General features: G+C 40.6%; 1 protein-coding gene across 1 annotated transcript in view; it reads right to left on the reverse strand.

Moving 5' to 3' along the window:
• The window catches only part of CFAP46 (cilia and flagella associated protein 46), a 175991-nt gene that overhangs the window by 79241 nt on the left and 75740 nt on the right, over positions 1-21010 (reverse strand). The window contains 8 exon segments of the mRNA XM_025208066.1: positions 3226-3409; positions 5384-5522; positions 5613-5697; positions 8962-9127; positions 12280-12411; positions 14530-14711; positions 16447-16554; positions 17354-17500. Coding sequence (XP_025063851.1) covers positions 3226-3409; positions 5384-5522; positions 5613-5697; positions 8962-9127; positions 12280-12411; positions 14530-14711; positions 16447-16554; positions 17354-17500 — 1143 coding nt within the window.

Below are 21010 nucleotides of genomic sequence, written 5' to 3' on the forward strand. Positions count from 1 at the left end.
TAATGTTTTGCTTCTGAAAAATTAAATGGATGGTCAACAATGAATTGTAATCATCTAGTCATGAAGAAAAGTCTAAGTAGATACAATGAAAAAATCTTATGAAAAATTATTTATTTTTTTTAAAGATTCATCAATTAGCTATTGATGGACTTTTCCTTCACTGACATGGTCTGTTAGCCATGTGAACTTTCATTGGGTCTCAAGATTTAAACTACTGCAAATGTAATTTCAGAAGATTGACTCGCACTGAACTGACCAACAAAATAATTTGCAAAATATTTTAAACAATCTCTGGAAAAACAGTACTAAATAATCATGCAGGAAACACATTACATTTATATATATAATTCCAGATTAAAGAAAATGAAAGCAAGAAAATAATATTATGTTTTCCACACCTCTGCTCAGAAAGATGTAATCCAATCACTACAAGTAAGAAGTCAAAGTAGTGAAAGAGAAATTAGGACAGAAGATAAATAAAAATGGAATCTGAGGAATGAAAATGAGTATTATCTTAGCAGCATTTGAAATAATAGAGAATATATGTAGAAATTACTGACTAGGGCATTTTCTCTTTTGCTAGTATGTGATAAATATCTTAAAAATGCATTAAATATCTCCTTGCTTGGGCCTGAATCTGATTCTTACCAGGATGTTACTTACCACATGTCTTATGAAATCTGCCTCAAAATATGCTGGGCTACAATTTTGTCAGCATGCTTTTCTAATAAATGTTTGATCCATTTGGCTACTATTTAGTCTCTAAGGCTGCTTACAGATGTTAAAAACCCCTCAAAATGCACTTTAAACTCGGCGCACTAACATGCCGAGCCCAGAGCATAGCCTGAAGAGGTGGTGCATTAGCTGTACCTGGCTCACCCACCATTTATATATATTGGATGCTTTAGTGGGGCTTTTTTGGCACTTTTATCTTGAAGCTAATTCAATTAGCTATTGATAAAAGCACTAACCCTGCTGAAGCGCCCAATCTATACAGATGCTGCAGAGCCAAGTCCAAGTTAGGTCCTGCTGCTTCCAGTAAAGCATGTTTTTTTAATGTCTGTAAGCAGCCTAAGAGTAGGTAATCCATGTATCAGTTAACAGTTTATACTTCTAGCACAAGTTCTGTGGTTTGTAAGCAAGTCACACTATCCTACCAAGAATCTCATCCAGAAATATGGAAATCAATGGACTCTTTTCATTAAATGCAAGGGACGTAAGATCAGGTCTCGAATGGAGAGCTACAATTGCAATTTGACAGAAAATAAGGAAACACATAGGGTAAACATGTAAAATGCTATAGTTTTCCAATTTATATTTATAAATTTAATATCCAAATTTTGATACTTCAGTTTAGGGTTAAAGAAACAAACAAACATAAAAAAGATAAAACTAACATACATTTACTAGAATCCAAGCTGAGGGTTTTTCCGCATTCCACATGTGAGGAAAAAAGGCTCATTTTAGATATGAGTAGTGGCCCGGGCCAGGGGGAGGTATAGCTCTGGCTTTGGGGCCAAAGCCAGAGCTGAGCTGCCTCCTGCCCTGGCCTGGGGCCATTTGTGAGGCAGGAGAGGGGGCCCGCAGTTTGGAGGAATAGGGAAGAAAGCCTGCATGGTGGGGGAGGTGGGAAAAGCACATGGGGGAGATCTGCGGTGTATGGCACGGGAGTGTAGGGGAGACCATGCAGCCTGCTGCCCCTGCCCCAGGACTTGGCTTCTGCCCAGGCCCTAGCTCCAGCCCCTCTGGCTCTGACCCAGCTGGTTCAGAAGCTGCTGCTTCTGCCTAGCTGGGATGGGCCAGGGTTGGGGATGTAGGGAGAGGACACTGGGGACAGGTAGCAGGGGAACAAATAGTCACGGGGGGCAGTGGGCACAGACATGGGAGACAGTAGGTGAGGAGGCAGGCAGTGGGGGAGACAAGCTGGGGGGGAGGGACAGGTAAGGGGGGGAGGTAGGGAGGGCAAGGGGTTGGGGTCTGGCTGTGCCACTGCTATCCCTACCACAGCAGAGGGGTGGATACATTTAAGACAACCCTGCAATAATTAGATTTTATACATGGAAAACTAAATAAATTAATAATTTTCCATGCATAGAATCTAACTGGGGGGGGGGGGGGGGGCGTCGTCGTCTTACTTCAAAGGTGTTTTGGATTCAGGTAAATACAGGCAACCCCCACTAAGCGCTTTTAATTGGTTCTGGAAAAACCGAGAGCTAAGTGAAACCATGTTAAGCGAAACCCATTTCCCCACAGGGTTTAACGGAAATAAATATAATTGGTTCCTGCGCTCCTACCAGCCCTGGCCCTCCCGCTCCTGGCAAGGCACTGCATGAGCTCTGCCAGGAAAGGCATTGGCTCCTCCCGGCCTCATTGTTCCACAGCTGCAATGGCCCCTGCTGGCCTGCACCCGCTGGCCACCAATGCACCTGTGCACGGCCCCAGCCACCCCGCCTGCAGGGCCTGAGTCGGGGACCTGCCCAACCAGGGGTTAACAGTGAGAAGGCAGGGATTAACGGTGAGTAGAGGGGCTCTGGCAGGTAAGTGTGTGATCGGAGCGGAACAGGTCAGGGGCTGCAGCCCAGCGACAGGGGGGCTCTGCGGGCTCGGCTCCACTGTGGTCTGGGACAGGGGACACTGCACACATGTCCTTGAGCACTGGCTCGCACCAGCCCAGGCCCCGCACTCCCGTCGGCCCTGGCTTTGGGCCCCACATTCCTGCCGCCCTGCTGGCCCTGGGCACCAGCCCAGGCCCCATGCTCACACTCCCGCCGCCCCTTCTTGCCACTCCTCCCCGCACACCAGCCACTCCAGTGCCACGTGCGGACCCTGGGCTCCTGCCACCCCACCCTGGGCCCCACCGGCTGCCACTCACTGTTTCACTCGACACTGCTACCACCGCTACTGCCGTCACTGTTTCTCCCTACAGTACCTCCCACACTGAGCGTTATAACGAAACCGCTGAGCACGAAGTGAAACTAGGTAGGTATTTTTAATGAGCGCTATAGTGAAACTGCAGGAAGCAAAACGGTGTTAAGTGGGGGTTGCCTGTATGGTATATTGTAGGACCTGCTTTACAACAGAATGCTTGTGTACCTCTTGCTTATTGCTTGAAATTAGTACCTTTGAAGACTATCCCATGAAAAACCTCTAATAACATAGGATACACCTTTTTATATTTTCAAACTATGCACTTAAGAATTTGTTAATAATGAACAACACACAAACCTGTAAAGCTTCAATTGCATTTTGATAGCAGGTTAACTGCCCAACAAGGTCTTTGGACACTGATGCCAGATGATGCCACATATTTGACAAATAATCCTCACTTTCTTCTCTGAATTTCTGAATGTCCATCATAAAATTACATCCAAGTCTTGTCTTTACAATAACCATATGTTTGAAAATCAGCCTAGCAAAAAAGAAAAAGAATATTTAAAATGAATCACTTCCTTATCTGTGAAGTTCCCCATGCACTTCAAGTAGTTCAAAGGGACTATACATAAGAGAAAGCTCTGACTACTGTAAACCGGTACAAGCTGCCATAGTACTGTACTATGCTGCTTGTACATGAGAATTAGGGTGTCAGATTGCTTGTCATTTAGTTTTGAAGCATTATCCTAACTGGACTTACAGCTGGAGAAAGTCTGATGTTCTGCTATTTATTTCATTAAAGTGGTAAAACATTTCCTATCCCACAATAATAATACATCCTATTTTTATGACATTAGGGAAAACTGCTCTTTAATTTTGTTCAGTTATTGATAGTTAAAATATGCTCATTAAAAAAGAAATGTTAAATATATGGCCTTAGCTAAAGAAAGAAGTTATGTGAGGAGTTAACTGCCTACACTATGGAGTTTCCACTGCCTTAACTGAAGCTACTGAATAGCCCTACCCACAAAGTGATCTTAAAAGAGAAATATGAAATGTTCATCCTCTAGGGTAGCATCTTAATTGTTTGAGCGTCAATGTTTATACACTATCTGAAGGGCTTAGCTACATCAGTAACATCATTGGCTCACAAGATATTGATAAATAGGAAGCTTTCAGGAAGACAAAGAAATAATAAAAAGGAAATTAAGAAAAAGGTTAAAACAGAGACCCATATTTTAAACATGTGGCATGAGTGGAACACCCATTGAAAAATGGAGTAAATTAATAGCTAAGGAAAATAAGTGGGATTTTACTGTATTTGCTGAAATATAAGACAAGCTCCCCCTTCCCTAATCATCATGGGAGAAAAAAGCTCCTCGTCTTATATTTGTATACAAGGAAACCTCACTAAATACACTGTCTATTGTTAAACTGCTGCCAAAAGCAGTATGTGCTCAGTAATGGAAATGAACTATGAAGCTGATTAAATGCAGCCACCATTGAACGTAACTATAAAACATATGGACCATATTGGGCAAACATATTGGTGCTCCCAATTGTGCTTTTTTATGTATTCATTTATTCTGATGTATTTATTTATTTGGTCCCCCACTGCTTCTCCATACTCTGATGTATGCTTCAGCACCCTTCCCAGTGAAAACCTATCTCTGACTATTACATTTATATCATCCATGTCCCCTTCCGGTATCTGTACTCTGCTTATGACCTCGTTTATTTTTATTCTTTGTGCTAATGGTTCCATGCTACACATAAACAGTAGTGGTGATAGGGGGCACCCTTGTCTCACCCCGTTTGGATTTTAAAGTCCCCATTTAGGTACCCATTAGTTTGGACTTGACTCTACTTCTCTGTACAATAACCTTATCCAACATAAACATTTTTCTGAGAACCCCATTTTTTCTAGCACCTCAAATATGTAATCTTGATCCACTCTGTCATACGGTCTTTCTAAATCTTGGTTTGCTATTGGTCTTTGTTTTCCTCTCTTTGAATGTGGGACACTATCTATGATCGCTCTGAACACTTCAGAGATCCTTCTACCTTGTACTACATATATTCTACTTGATCTTCATGTATTATTTTCTGGAGCTTTTTTCTCAAAGTCATTAACATATAGTCCATATTAAGGAGTGTAATCAGATTCTAGTTTTTCAGGAGTTTCTTATCGCTTTTTTTGAACAGTAAGATCATAATACCTCTTGTAAAATCTTCCCTGCCTCTCCTGTTTCTGCTATTTCATCATACACTTCTACTATATCCCTCCCTATCCATGCTGAAAACTTCTTATACAATTCAATAGGCAGTCAGTCTGATCCTGGTAATTTCCCTCTTTTAAAGGTTAAGCACTCCTCCATTTCCTTTAAGCTTATCTTTTCTTCCATCTTCTTTGCTTCCTCCTTCCTCTACTTTCTCTTCAATCTATTCTCAAGTAATCAAATACTTAAAATATTTCAGTAAAAACAGAAAACCAAACAGAAAACCAACTCACAGTCTATGCTTAGTTCGAGGCAGAACCTGAATAGCTTCCTCCAATACTTTTAGTCCTGTTTCCCAATCTCCTTTATCATCATGCACATGGAATAACAACCCATAGAGGGATGTTCTTAATGTCAGATCCTCCTCAGTACCTTTGAAATAAATTAAAATAATATATTGCTTGATTAGTGCAATTCTATCACAAAACTCAGGCCTATTTATTACTGATGACAAGAGCATGCCTGGGAGAAAGTCACCATCTGATGATCCAGTAGTCTGAAAATCCTTTGTAATCCACTGATGCAAAGGTATTGTATTTTCTTTTTCCTAAAAAGACAAAAAAAGTAGTCCTTATGTTTGTTACCACAGCTCTTAATATGTTGTTGCTCTGCTGTTTTCTACATATTGATAAGGAACATTAAGTTAAAATATTCAAGCTATTCTGGGACACGGTGGTTAAAGGTGTCTTGTTATGGCTCTCTGACATGGGCTTTTATCCATGACTTCCCCAAAACACCCCAGCTGTAAATGAGAACCTGATCATTTGGGTTTAGAGTCAAAGGCAATAGGATATTATGCTAGGCACATAACTTACATGTATAACACCGTCCATAGAAACTAGTGCACTTTAACCATATTAGCCCAAGATGCCATTAGTGTCTTTGACTTGACTTCCATTTCTACTATTAACAAAACTATACTAATAACTCTATGTAAGTGGATGGGTGTGAGTTGTAAGTTCTTTAGTTCAAAATAGTATTTTAAGATGAAACTTAAATGAATAAACTAACAAGTAGACAAGATAACATTCAATCAATCTTCTTACGCCGTGAAATTGCATGAAATGTATTATGCTCATTACTACAAGATACAACATATATTCCTAACCATAATAGTTGCTGAGATATAATTCAATGTTTCAGTCCTGTCTTTGTTTAGTTGACTTCAGCTTAGAAGCTTGATCATTATAAATATCACAAAAAGAGGTGGGGAAGAAACCTTGGTATTTTTCATCTTACACAAAGGTACAGTTAGGACAAGCTCAAAAATAATTATCTTTAAGCAATTGGCTTTTGCTGTAAGTCAAAGCAAAATTTAGTTTCCTCTGGTGTATTAAATGTAGAGGCAAGTAGACTAGAAAATACTGTAAATTAGAATTAGAACTATTAGACAATTGATCAATCCCAAGGATAACCTAGCAGATTTGTATGAGCCAACACATACGTTTCTGAAAGCAATGGAACCTCTAGGTTTTATTCTGAGGGTAGAGGAAAGCTATGCAGTTATCACTAAATCAGTAGACTAAGTAATATTTAAAAAAAAAGCAGATTTACTGCTTAGCAGTGACATCCCCTTCTCAAGTTTGGTTGTGATCCATCTACCACACACCTTTTAGGGAGGTTCATGTCTTAAATACCAGTGAGTGACTATGATTTTACAATACTGGACTACTATGTTACCCTGCCACCATATACACACATCTGATATATATTTCAGCATGATCATAAGTGCTACGCAGAATTAGACCAACAGTAAATGCATATTAGTGTCCTCCCTTGGACAGTAGCCACTGTGCTACATTTCAAAGAATGGTGCAATAATCCTGAAGTGAACCAGTATGGAATGTCCAGATAAAAGAGAAGTTTCTTTCTAGGAGCTATCAGTTACTAGTTGGTATATGATCTGAAGCATGAGAGTTTAAAACCTTTCTAAAAGTTTTGTGCCATTTAACACATCTGTGGATACCTTAATTACCACATAAATGTCTACGCTTTTTAATGAACCTATTAAAGATTCAGCTTCAACTATGGCAATGAGTTCCATGACTTAATTCTGAACTGTGTAATGCAATTAATATAGGGAATGTTTTAAACTACACTGCCTTGTTTAGTTCTGCAAATAACTAAACCCTCAGAAAAATATTTAGAGGCAGCAACTACTTAGGTGTAAACAGTCAAGGCTTAAGATCACCATTGCTCACGATTGTACTTTCAAGAGTACAAAGACATTCATCAAATTCTGTCTTCTAAACAGTTTTGAGTCATGCAATGCCATCATCATTAGATTACTAGTGATTTATATATTATTTGAGAAGGAATCAAAATTAAGCTTTCTGTTCTTTATTATGCTTTTAGATAATATACGATCTAATATGTCAGCTTAGGCTGAGATGTCACAATGGCACTACTGAGCCTGAATGCAAAAAAAATACAAATCTGGATTTATGTCAAGCCCTAGAAGTGAATAGAAAAATGCTCATCTCTGTTTGCTGTCAGATGTCTTATTCACTTTCAAAATAAGGGAGTAAAATAAAACTTTTATTCCACATAAGGTGATGATGCAACATGACAGTGCACGTACCTCTAAATTGGAAGAAAATTAACATTACTGGCTCTTGTGTAGCATCTTCATTTTACTTACCTGCTCCATCCTACTTATAAAGAAGACTTTTTCTTTAGTGTTTACTGTGCTCTTCATAAAGAGGACTAAAAAGTACTTAATATTCTTACTGACTCTTGGCACCCTTTGAATTATAAGGTTGCTCAGCTTATCCGCTATTTTGTCAAATTCCTTGGAAAGAAGGGGCTGTAGAATAAAGACTCCTATGTGAGATAAAGACTATGTAAAAGTCTCCTTCAGGCAGGTAAGAATGAAATTAAAAAGAAATTGGAGCAAATTTTACCAATTATTATCTCAACCAGAAAGTACCACATTTTTCTTGAATTTTCTTACACCAATATATTTTATGAATTTCGTATTGTACGCTTCAGAAAGGAACACTTTCAAGTGAAAGTGCAGTTAAACCCCTTTAAAGGACATGCTTCTAGATAGAAAACCATGGACTAAGTGGGCTTGTCCAGATGACTGCACATGTGCGCTTTCCCAGGGACAAACAGCAGAGGCACATAGTTGTGCTGTTGCTACTTGTGCCTGGGGAATGCCCATGCACACATGGTCTGGAGTGCAGCAAGTTGCAGCAAGTTGCCCTGGGTGGGGTAAGCGAGCCTGGGGCCAGCACTTGGGCTGGCCCCAGCAGCCTTGCCTCTGGTTCTGGGGACCTCCTGGGGCTCCAGCAGCAGTGATCCAGTGTCCAGAGCCTGGCCTGTAGCTGAAGCATGGCTCTGGCTGGCCAGGCTCTGGTTTCAGGTGGTGCATTGCCACGCTGCCACGTGCACTGAACCACGTTTTTTAGGTGTGGGTTCTTGTGACGCTGGGTTCTCCCCGTGTCAAAAAAACCTGCTGCACTGCAAATTAGCAGTGTGGCAAATGCCTACATGTGCAGTGTGTATGGTTTGCGGCACTGCAGACAGGTCTATGGTGCTGCGTACCGCATATGTGTGCTCATCTGGACGTGTCCAGTGTGTGGTTGGTGTGGGAGAGCATGGTGAAAGTGTAAGTGAGAGAACTTAGGTACCCATGAAAGGTAATAGATTAACAGATGGGTGCCTTTTTCTTTTCCTCTCCCTGTTCCAGAAGGATAAACTTGAAGTTGGCACACACAGTTTCAAAGAAAAAGACATTTACCTTTAAAAATTACTAGTAATCAATAAACACAGAATGATACTAATACTAGTTATGAAATATTCTTACTTGCTTAGTTTTAGATTCTGCTTTAATGATGCTCTTGAGAATTATTTCTGTGGGTTCTTTAAGTTGTTCTCTGTCACGTGGAGAACCTATAAAAGGTAAACACGTGTTCCAGAAATGCCTAGCTGCCAACATTACAAGGCTACAGTTTCCTGCTTCTCCTGCATATCTGAAGGAGAAAAAAATATGATTTAATTGAGAAAGGACTGTCATTCATACCAAACTCCACTGTGTTTTGTGCTACAAACAATAGCTACTAAGCATTACAATGAAACCTCCATCTCAACTCCTTTTGTGTCCTAATCAGGATTTTGCTAAATATATCCTAAAGATGAGGGACCAGTGAATCAATACACTATAGACAGTCTTTTCCATTCTTTTAGCAAAGAACATGTTCACACTAGCAAAGTAGCAGTAAGAAATAGAACCCTATATTTTTAAATATAAAAACCTTTACATTTATTTTTCATACTTACTTATAACATTATTTCAAGGCTCTTTATTGTTAACATCGTTGGAATTATGGTTGGTTCTTATTATAAAGTGCTCTGTTTATAGGCCTATGCGTTTGGCTTGCTGCTATAGTAATTTCTCATTTCAGCAGCTTCTTTTTTTTAAATTTATTAAATCACTCTTAAAATGCTATGTGGTTATGCACAATAAAGTGAACTATCTATTTAAACATGAGGAAAGTACTCCTTGGATGTCTTTATCTCCAAAAATAATTCCTGTGAATATATTATTTGCAATTGCTACTTCTGTGAGTCGAAGTAAATAATTCTCATACCTCTTTCTACTAGACATAAAATCTACAATCTACAATCTAGACAGAAACATGGGAATCTATTGAATTAATGGACTGTTACTAAATGGTGATATTTAGCTTTGTTCACTACAAACCAGATATTATTAGAAAGGTTATATTTAGCAAATTTTATCATTTTTAAGCATTTCTTTTTCCCTTTATTTTGTTGCCACGTTTATTATGATATATGTATTGCTAATCTCATTCACATTTTCCCTTCTGTTGAAATCTCTTTGCACTTGTCTGAGCAAGTCCATTTCCTTATGGAGGATTACAGCTTAGATGAGTGATTCTCAATGAAGGTGCCACAGCAGTGTCTTGAGATTCCTTTCAAAGGTGCCACTGGGTGCCATACAATGTGAGCACAATAAAGTGTGCTAACAATATTCACAAACTAGTGTCAAAAACATTCTGACCTGTTCTGGTCTTTCTGAATTCTTTGCAACAGAAGAATTGCTCTATTATTTCTTTATAGTGAAAAAACGAGTGAAAACAGAGCTGGCATTTTCTGAGGTGTGCCAAGTCTAGCAAGATTGATAACTGCTGGCTTAGATGAAGAAGTCTCTTCATCATTTCCATGGAAAGAGGTAATGAACTGCTTGCTCTGAGATATGGATATGACTTTATGATTCTGTTACATGACTCACTCTACCTGATCCTGTCACTCCCTTTTTAATAGTGAAAGGAACGGAAAGTATTGGGATAGTGGCTGGAACATTCAAACCGTCATGCATTAAAAATTCAAATATTACCTACTTTTGTTGGTAAGCATAAGGATCAAGCATGTTCCTTCACATTTGGAACACTGATAGTATTTACTCTCCCCAGTACCATTCCCGAGTTCCTGCAGGCACTAGCTAATCTAGGGCTGTCCTTCTTGTCAGTGGCTAGAGGCTGTACACCATGTGGGCCACATTGGCAGGGACCACATGCTGTGTACCAGGGGGGGGCAATTATTTGGGCTGGAAGGCCACTTAGGGAGTTTTGGTGAGCTGTTGTGGGCTGGGTCAGTACCACCCCACCTCTTCCCCACCATGCTGCTGGATTAGGCAGCAGTAGAGCCAGCTGTGCCCATTTGGCCTGAGGTGGTACATAGGAACACAGCACAGCACCGGCCCACCTGCATGCTGGGGACTCAGGGCAGGACAGGGGGTGCAAGGAAGGAGGGGGCCAGGAGCCACAGGTTATTTGGGCCTGGCCAGGCCAGTGCCATGCTGTGTTCCTGTGCACCACTATGGCCATGTCGGCACAGGTATCATGGCTCCTGCATGACCCTGCCGCATACTGGGGACTTGGGATCAGGCAGGAGCTATGCCAGGGTTGCACAGGAGCTGTGCCAGCTGCTCTAACTGTGCCCATTTGGCACAGACTGAAGCACTGTGCAGGAATACAGCACAGCACTGTGTTAGTGGTGCCTATGCTCCTATCAGGCCCTGGCCTGCCAGTCTGGATAACCCATGGCTCTTGGCCCTCTTCTCCCTGCACCTCCTCCCCTGCAAGGAGAACTGTACCTGAGCTTCAACTTGCTCAGGTACGATTCTGTCAGTTTACTACTGTCTGGTCTGTGAAGGACGTAGGTTTGGAGCTCTGCACAGACAGCTTTACCAGGCAGAAGCCTGGCCAGGAGCTCAGCACCTCCTGGCCTGGAGTGTACACTGCGAGTTGGGGGGCAGAACAGGGTGGGCTAAGCCAGGAAGGGGAGTGGCTGCTGCTACTGCAGCCAGCTACGGGAAGGGGAAGAGAGAATGGCAAGAAGCACTGAAAGCCAGGGCAGCCACGGGCTGGATACAGTTTTCCTTCTGAGAAGCAACCATGGGCCAGATAGAATCATTTGGCGGGCCAGATCCAGGCAGCGGGCCATATTTTGCCCACTCCTCTCTGTACTCAAATCAGCACAAGCCGTGGGTGCCTCCCTGCTGCACCATGACACTCTCCACAGGAATCCCAGCTCCACCCTCAGCTCTGCATTTGCAGGCTCTGGAGCTGCACCATATTATACAGGCAGGCCATGGGCTCCCCCAGCATCACAGGCTGTTCTATGCCATACCACGCTGTTCATGGGGCAAGAGCAGGAAGTAAAGGCCAGAGAAGGGTGAGGGAGCCCAGAGACCCAGATGCTGTTGCAACTGGAGCAATTTGGGGAGCTGTGCCTGGGTGGGAGACCAAAGGCTTCAAATTAACCCATTATGGGTTGAATGCAGTCTATGGGCCACTAGTTGGACAGCCGTTATTTAATCGGTTCTCCCCCTCACTTTGGACCTGCAGCTTCCACTGCATAGAGAGTAAGGATAGTAATTTTAAGGATAGTAATTTTGAATATCTGTAGACAATTATGTGGATAACATGAGTATGCAATCATTTTCTGAATTGCTAGTTCCTTAGTTAAGGATCTCAGTCCAGAACATTTTCCACCTAAGCCATTCTTGGGAGAAAAGTATATGTTGATCTGATTCTCCCCTTCCCAAACTAGAGGTGCTTTAAACCATTCTACTGTGGTCTATCAAAGTAAAACATACCGTGCACTTTGAACAAAGGCTTTTGATGCTGATAAGCGCAAATAATGTCTTCCAGACAAATTTTCCATTATACTCTTCCCTTGTATACAAGCAGCTGTACTTAACAATTCTTGCCCTGCTGTGTATTCATGTCTGAATAAAGACAAATAATTCAAGACAAATGTTCTAGTTATTCAGATAAAGAATGCAATCATTCCCATGAACTGACACCTGTAGTTTTCAGGGCTTTTACAAAATGCTGCAGACGTTGCACAATTTACCTACATTTATTTCTATTAAAACCAAATTTTAAAAACTACTTTTAAATCAAATATTATTAAATCTGAATGTTGTATCGTTTCAATTACATTTAACCATATATATATAATTATATATTGTCTATCTATCTATCTGCTAATCATACACAACTTGAATCCAAAAGTACTGATTCAGAACAAAACTGCAGTATGGACAATTCGTCATCAATATGGAACTAAAAATTTTCTCTATTTTCTCCTTCATATGCAAAAGCCAATTTACATCACAGTTCAAAGCTAAGCCACACTCCTCAGCTCATAACAGGGTGGATACTCACTCAAGTTTGTAGTAGTAACTTCAAATTTAGTTATCAATTTTGCATAACAGAACTATATAGAAGGCTTTGAAGGAGTCTACTTTAGGTCTTTGCCCAGTGAATTTATCCAGAACAAGGAGGTATGGAGAAGAGGTCAGGAAGGATAAATATTGGATAGAACCTGGGTCAGATCTAGTTTACAGGGGGGCCAGATGTGGACCCAGTGGCAGCAGTGGGGTAAGCAGCAGCAGGGAACTGCAGAGGTTAATGCAGCCATCACCCCTATGACCAAAACATGTTCCCAGTGGGACTCGGTAAGCTGAATGCTGGCAGTGGGCTCACCCTAGGAGTCCCATGGGCAAGAAGACAGTTCTGTGAGCCAAATCTGACCCATGAGCTGTATGGCTGATACCCTTGAGATATGTACCTTTCTGATATATTTGGGTATCCACAACTTTGTAAGAAATACGGTAATTACATATTTTTGCAGAAAAAAATACTGCTTTTTCTATATTATGCAGAAACACACAAAGATGAATTACATGCAAATGAGAGAACATAAAGACCATTTTTGAAAGGGAACTCATATTTACTGAATAATTAGGTTGAATTGGCCTGACATCTACTCTTTAGATTAAGAAGTATTATGCAGTTATGATTATTGCCCACCAGAGGACACCAGTGTTCTTCAGTTCTATTTTAGACTGAAAACAGAAAAGCAAAGCAAATTTTTAAACTCTGATTTGCCCTAATATTGCTTTCTACCACACACAAAGACTGAATAATAGCTTTCATTTCTATATGAAAAGGTATGAAGAATCTTGGACTAAATTGTGTGTTCGTAATTTTACTTTTTCATTGGTTTACAAACTGGAAGTCTTCTCAGGAATTATTTTCTTTCTCTTTGTGATACCTTAAAGCCCTATCTCTTTCAGCTTAAAGATCTGCTGAAAAGAGGAGAGATTGAAGGTCAATCCCTCAGTGAACAGCTGCAGACGATAAAAGAGCATCAGTGTTTCTAGCCTAATTTTGAGCATTAAAATAGGCCCAAAATTTTCTATACAGATTTACTTTCTCCCTCTCCCTTGTACATTTGGTCAAACTATGTTCTTTTTTTGGACTGTATAAAGATATTTGGATGTAAGGATCTTCCTTTCTGGATTATGGGACCATATGAGCAGCTCCTAAACCTAGTAAAACCCATTGTCTTTGTGGCTGGAGAAGGAGGTGGTGGTGGTGCAGGGAGTGTTTACATGGCTGGCCCTGAAGGGTGAGCAGAGGGTGGTGGGGGGCAGGCTATATAAACATTCCTTCATTATTTTAAATCCATCATTTATGATGGCCAATTGGCTAATGTTAGAATAGATGCTTGTGCACCCAGAAGAAGGTGAAAGCAGCAGCAAGATTTTGACCTCAATTCAAAAAGCATCTTTATCCAATGAGCTGTTGACTTTAATAGGACATAAGCATGTGTTATACACAAGACTTTGTTGTGCTGATGCAATACTGTAATTATTAAGCATAAGAGTAGGTATGAAATAGAGAAATTTTAGCATTAAAAACAAATAGCTTTTTTTCCTATTTCATAACACATCCTTATATATCCAGAAATGGTAAGGGTAATCATGAACATTTATCTCACTTACCAAGTGTTTTAAAGTGACTTTACATTACAGTGTAAAATCCTGTATACTTACATTTCACATTTCTTCCCATCTGTGCTGCTCAAAAATATATCATCAAACTGCATGATCCTTTGGGAACACATCATCACTATTTCATGATCATGTGACGCATATGCAAAATACATAAGTCGTGTCAATGTTTGCAACTCCACTAGTGGATCTGACCAGCTGCATTTTAAAGTCATTCTCACCAGCTGCAAATAAAGATCAAAACAAAGGGTTATTTATGTTGTTTTCATCATTATGAACTTTCCATACACGATGTATGTATGTAAAGACATTTATATAGCTTGCTTAACATAGAACAATAACTTTGCAAGGCATCAGTGAAACCTATTTCATATGCTACATTTAAAAGTTGTACCATTACACACTTCCATCTAATTTTTATGCATGGAGTAACTTCACCAATTTTTAAAAATCATTTTAGGAAACTATTATTTCTTCCTTAAGCATGTGTCAGTGTGGTTTACTGCGAAGGAAAGTTCTATTCCTTCAGGATTGTGAGATCATGAAGATTTAGCATAATCAGTCAGAAAGACCGTAGCACTGCTCCAATTAGAATTTAGTCTCTGATCTAGAAGCTACAGCCAGCGGAATAATCCACATTGTCACTTTACAGATTTCTGAGCCAGGTGGAAGATGTAGCTTGATCTTTGGTAGAGCAAGATTTGATGCTCAATGGGAAAAGTACATAGACAACTGGTGACACAGCAAGCTGTATTACCAGCTTTAAGAGTGTATTTAATTAGACTTTATGAGGAGATGATCTGACCTTTGGAAGAACCAAGTCTAGCCAGAAATAAATAAAAAGTGTTTAAATACATTGGTTCTTTCAGTGAACTATAGTAAGGACCTGTAAACATCCAGAGTATGCAATTTCATCTCTTTTAGCAAAGAGCTGAGATTCAGGAAGGAGACTGGTAAATTTAAGTTTGTATTTTAGTAGATGAGACAAACAATGAAAAGTCAGATAAGTGGTCTAATGCGGAATGAATCAGCATCAAAATCTGACAGCTACCAATCTACTATTACAGAATGACATAAGGACACCGGCACTACCACTGACCTTAAGCTGTGGACAGATATAACACAGGCCCGGGGAAGGAAACTGGGATACCCAAAGCTTTCCTATGCCTATACTAACTATACAGTTGGTCTAGTAAAAGATATCACCCACAAGAACTCTTGCCTTTCACGTATCTGCTGGACCATCATGGCAATAACATCACTTCAACATTACCATAACATTAAAGTATTTAATAAAAGGTTAAAAGGACTTAACTGCTTAGGAGCATCAGCTAAACTTTTCCATGCGTCTGTTTCTACACTAGTACTGGTAGAGCTAAAGGGTTGTAACTTTAAACCTGAATGGAACAGGATTAAAATTAAAGGGCATGTGTACACATGCTTGTGCTGCAGTGCCAGAAGCTTTTAAAGCACCCAGCATTGCGGCGCATGCATTTATATAAATGGTGAAATGCGCGTCAGCGCTGAGAAAATGGCGGCGGTGCACTTTTGAACATCGAAAGAGTTTTAGTTCAAAAGCACACCACCACCATTTTCTCAGTGCTGATGTGCATTTCACCGTTTATACAAATGCATGTAACACAGTGCCTGGCACATCAGCTTGCATATGGAGCAGACTCGATTGAGTCTGCTCTGACGCGCCGGATCTCCAGTGCGTTGGAGCAGACAAATGTATGTGTATAAATGCCCAAAAAGGTTTAGCTTCCACTTCAACTAGACCATACTGTTACAGTGATTAAGCTGTACAGCACTATCATTTAAAAAAAATGTAAAAGAAGATATAAGCCTCCAGTCGAAACATTTTGAATTCAGTTATCTAAATTGAGATCATAGACAATAATAGTAGCACTTGCAGTAGGTAGAACTATACATGTTGAAAATCTAAAGAAATCTAAATACCTGAGCCAAACTGGGAACAGTGAAGTCCATGAGACCCAAGCCATTACATGAGTACATTTCCAAAGCAACAAGAACTTTTGAGATAGGATTTTGCCCCTCGTCGTTACTCTGGGTAGAAAGAAATATCACATTTATTTTAAACTCCTGCAAGTAAAAACTTTACAGAATTCAATAATTTAGACGAAGGAATAAATATATTTGAATTATGTTTAAAAATCTGCATATAAGATTTTCCTTTAGTAGCTAAATGACTCAGTACTGTAAACACTGTTCACCACACATCTTTCTAATTTCCTAAAAATGGGAAAAGCTGAATAATTTTTCATGGCATTCATAATTCAGTCTGTCAAATTCAAACTCTAGAAGTTTTAATACGAAAACTTTACCAAGAATACAATGAATATTCAGGCTATAAGGTGCTGTGTGCTTACAATTTTATTGAAATACTTTAAACAAATATATAAAATAAAATTCCATTTAAATAAATCACTTAGAATAAAACCAAATATTCATGATAACAAGAATCTGGTATTATATGGTTATAGAAAGATATTTGCATTTGCTTAACTTTTTAAGTGTAACAGTTGCACAACAATAAACATAGAGCCCTCAAATATGAAACAGTTATAACATCATCAGATGACAGGGTTATCACCATAGCTATTTGTTGCAGCTCAAAACAGAAGATAAAAATGAGAAATTCAGAGTAATTTCTATGGCCCTAGGTATCTGTAAAAATTAACTGTATTTGTAATTACCTAATGGGCAAAATTATTTTCTATATTTCAGTCAAAAAGTATTATATGATGCATAGTAATTAAGAGCAGGACTCCATGATTACTGCATGCTTTATTGTCATTTTCCAATTAATGTTTTAATTTCATAGAGGACTTGACAAAATGTATACCTCATCATCAGTTCCAAGTTTCTGCCCAATCTGTTGCTGATGTAATTGTTTTGCTTTTACCCAGGCAGCAATGACTTGTTGTTGTACAGAAATTGGTACTTCATTAGATGCATTTCCATTTATCAGACTTAAGGCAAATTCACAAACCTAAAGACCAAGATGACAGAAAAACAAAATTCAGAACCTGAGTAATACAGTTGCTTTTATGAAAGCAGGTACATTAATAATATGTATCAATTTATCTAACATCACCCGTGGTGAGGCAATTATTCTCAACCAAGGTGCTGTGATACACTGGGGTGCCATGAGAATGTTTTAAGGGTTTTGCACAATATTCTTTGGGTAAATCCAATATCTTTTATTAGACCAACTAAAATAATTGGAAAAATTCTTCTTTGTAAGCTTTCAGGTACAAACACCCTTTGTCAGGCTGAAGAATCGTCTGCAGTTGTTCTGTGCTTTTACAGAACTGCAGACATTTCCTCAGCCTGAAGAAAGGCGTTTGTACCTGAAAGCTTGCAAAGAAGAATTTTTCCAATTATTTTAATTGGTCTAGTAAAAGATATTGGATTTACCCAAAGAACCTTATCTGCCTATGTCCATAGACCAACACAGCTACAACCAATACGTCTGCACAATATTGGCATTGTTAGTGTACAAGAATCTATATATTATTCACAAGATAAGAGGTAGGGTAGATTTTCACTTTTATAGACTAACTCAGTTAGGGGTATATAATATAAGAGTTCATAAGCAGAGAGCTTGCTTCATCATGTGCTGTGAAGGGACTGCAGGAAGCAGAGCTACTAAACAGAAGGCAGTGATTAGAATACAAAGGGTAGGGAGGGGGTAGGAAAAAGGCAGCACTGCTGAAACAGAAAAGGTGGGTAGAAAAAAAACCAGAGCACTTAATCCATTTAGGGATATAAATCTTATAAAAGGCTAATCCAGGTAATGGAAAAAGAGTTCATAGTCTCAGGTTAAACCATACTTAACACAATCCAGTTTGTGGATGATTTTTCTTCCACAATTTCTCATTCAAGTTCCTTATTAAAGTTTCATGGTCTAAGAACAGCCACGCTGAGGTCAGTGATGGAATGTCCAGGCAGGTATAGGGAGCCTCCTGATCTGAAATAACTACGCATGAGGCTAAAATGAAAGTGTGATAGAAAAAAGAAGCTGTGTCCTCATCAGGGTTAATGTTCTTTATGGCTTGCAGTCCACCCTCATGGAGGATACTGGTGTACGAAGATGTAACATCCATGGTAGCTATATGGTGTTAGCTGGAATCTTATCAATGGAAGCTAGTTTCTTTAGGAAACCTGTTGTATATCTTTCAAATAGCTGGCCACTCTCATAGCACAGAAATAGGATTGAGTCAACATAGCCAGAAACTCCTGTGCTGGTTCCAATGCCTGAAACCATGGGATGTCCTACATTGCCAGGTTTGTTGATCTTGGGTAATAAGTAAAAGCTGCTCAGCCCTGACTGCTGGGAAGTGGAAGGCTTGATCCTCTCGTGTTCCCAGAGTGGATCCACTGGGTCCAATAACTTATCGAATTCCTTCTGGTATTGTGCCATGGGGTCCTGTCAGAAGTTTGTAAAATTCTCACATTGGAAAATTGTTTCTCTGTTTCCTGTATTATATTGTTTTGTCCATGACAACACTGGCACCCTCTTCTTTAACAGCCTGTTGTACAATGTCAGTGTTGTTTTCAAGCATGAGTATGGTCCTCCACTGCGCAGAACTGAGGTTGTAATGTAAACACTAGGTTTTAGAGGGTTTTCTTGGCAACCTCAGAGCTGGCACGGAAGTGGAAACAGTTTGCATACAGGGTCAGAGAGGAGCTGCAAGCCGCAGGTGGAGTCCAGGAGCTGTCTTGTCCTGTTCAGATCTGTGGTAGGTTGATCATTGTCTGACTTCTTGTCATGGAAATATTCCCTTAGTCTTGGGCAGTGGAAAAAAGCCTCAAGGTCTCCATATAGCTACACCTTACTGAGTTATGTAGAGGGGCAGAAAGATCACAGGATAGGACAGGTACCAGAGCTCAGCTGATGGTGTGATTGCATAGACTGGCAATATTACCCTGGATTGTATGGTTGTTGTTGGAGCATGTAAGTTTAGAGTTTTGCTTCCTTCATCTTCTTAAAGGGAGAAGGTGTTTGTGATAAGCTTCATGGCTAGATGCAGAGATCTCATCTTGGTAAATGGCTGTTATGTCCAGGTGGTTCTGTATGCTGTTAGTTAGTTCTGCAAGTCTGGTGTTCATCTGTTCCTGTTTGATGTATAGGTGGTTAATGTATACTGATAAAAGTGGTTCCTCAATTTCTTGGAGGCAGTAAAGCACAGCTTGTCCAAATAGGTTGTACGGTACGTAGAACAGACTGCATTGGTCACCTGGGCTAGGGACAGACATTCAAAAAGCCTGAGCCTGAATTGATTCAATCTTTGCAGGTTAGTCTAACCTGGTGTACAAGTGGCTTACTTAACATGGTGTAATTAGATGAGCCAGTGTGTATTTCCTGTCTGTTGGGGCCTCCTTGACAATCAATAAATATTCTCGGTGTCTGCGCCTGAGTCAGGTCTTCCATTCTCGCCCACCACAACTTAGCTTGTACCTATTTTTGAATGGAAGGCTTCCCCTGGGTTAAAGTGTTCAGGCGAGACTGAAGGCTGTCTTTTTGGGGCTCCTAACTCCCCTTATACCCCAACCTTTCACCAACCAGCTGTTATTCCAAAAGGAAACTTAAAGTCACTTCATAATGTTTAGTGTCCATAATTCTAATAATTCAATCTAATTTAGCAATAGGCTTATCACAATTTATAATTATAACCGTGTTGTTGTCCGACTCACAGTTGGATGTAGTCCTTGGTCTGGGTCCTGCTCTGGTGCCCCTCTTGCTGCCTACTCCTCTGACTGGCCAGACTTACACTGCCTTTCTTCTGTACCCCCTCTGGGGGGCGCTTCCTGGGTTGAGCCAACCTTGCCCTCTCTGCCAGCTACTTCCAATTTGCTGGCTCTTGGGCTGTTGTTGGCCAACTCTGGCGTGCCAGTTCCTCTCAGCATTCAGGCTCTCTGGCCAGTGCCAGTCTCCTCTGGCGTGCAGGCTTTCCTGCTGGTCTTCCCTGGCGTGCCAGCCCTCCTGCCGGTGCTAGTGTCCTCCAGTGTACAGGCTCTCCTGCCAGTCTTCCCTGGTGTGCCTGCTTCCCTGGTGGTGCCAGTCTTCTCTGGCGTACCTTTCCCGAGTTGGCTGCCGGCTTTCTTTTGAAGTTGGCTCATTGCTTCTGGCCAAACTGGAAGCAGCTGGCTGCCCCCACATGTGCACTCAGCTCATGCTTTTAAAGCATGTCTGGGGCTGTGTGGGGTTCATCTGCCACTCCCCTGATGCTGATGGGACACTGTCCTTCCAATAGGCAGCTCCAGTGGCCCATCCCGGGCCTTCTGCTTTCATCTCAGGGTCCAGCGGTTTCTCTTTTGCCAGTCCCCATTCAGGGTTCTCCTGGGGTGTGGGAGATGTGTTTCTACACCTGGATAGGCTGAACCAGTTTGCAAATGCACAAATATTCCCTCTGGACTGAGAAAATGCAGGGAAAATGCCTGCAGGGGCTTAGGCTAGAAGCCAGGGGGTGCAAGAGTAGCCCTCCCTTCCCTTCCC

This window comes from Alligator sinensis, unplaced genomic scaffold (genome assembly GCF_000455745.1).
Source record: "Alligator sinensis unplaced genomic scaffold, ASM45574v1 scaffold1131_1, whole genome shotgun sequence".
NCBI lineage: Eukaryota > Metazoa > Chordata > Crocodylia > Alligatoridae > Alligator > Alligator sinensis.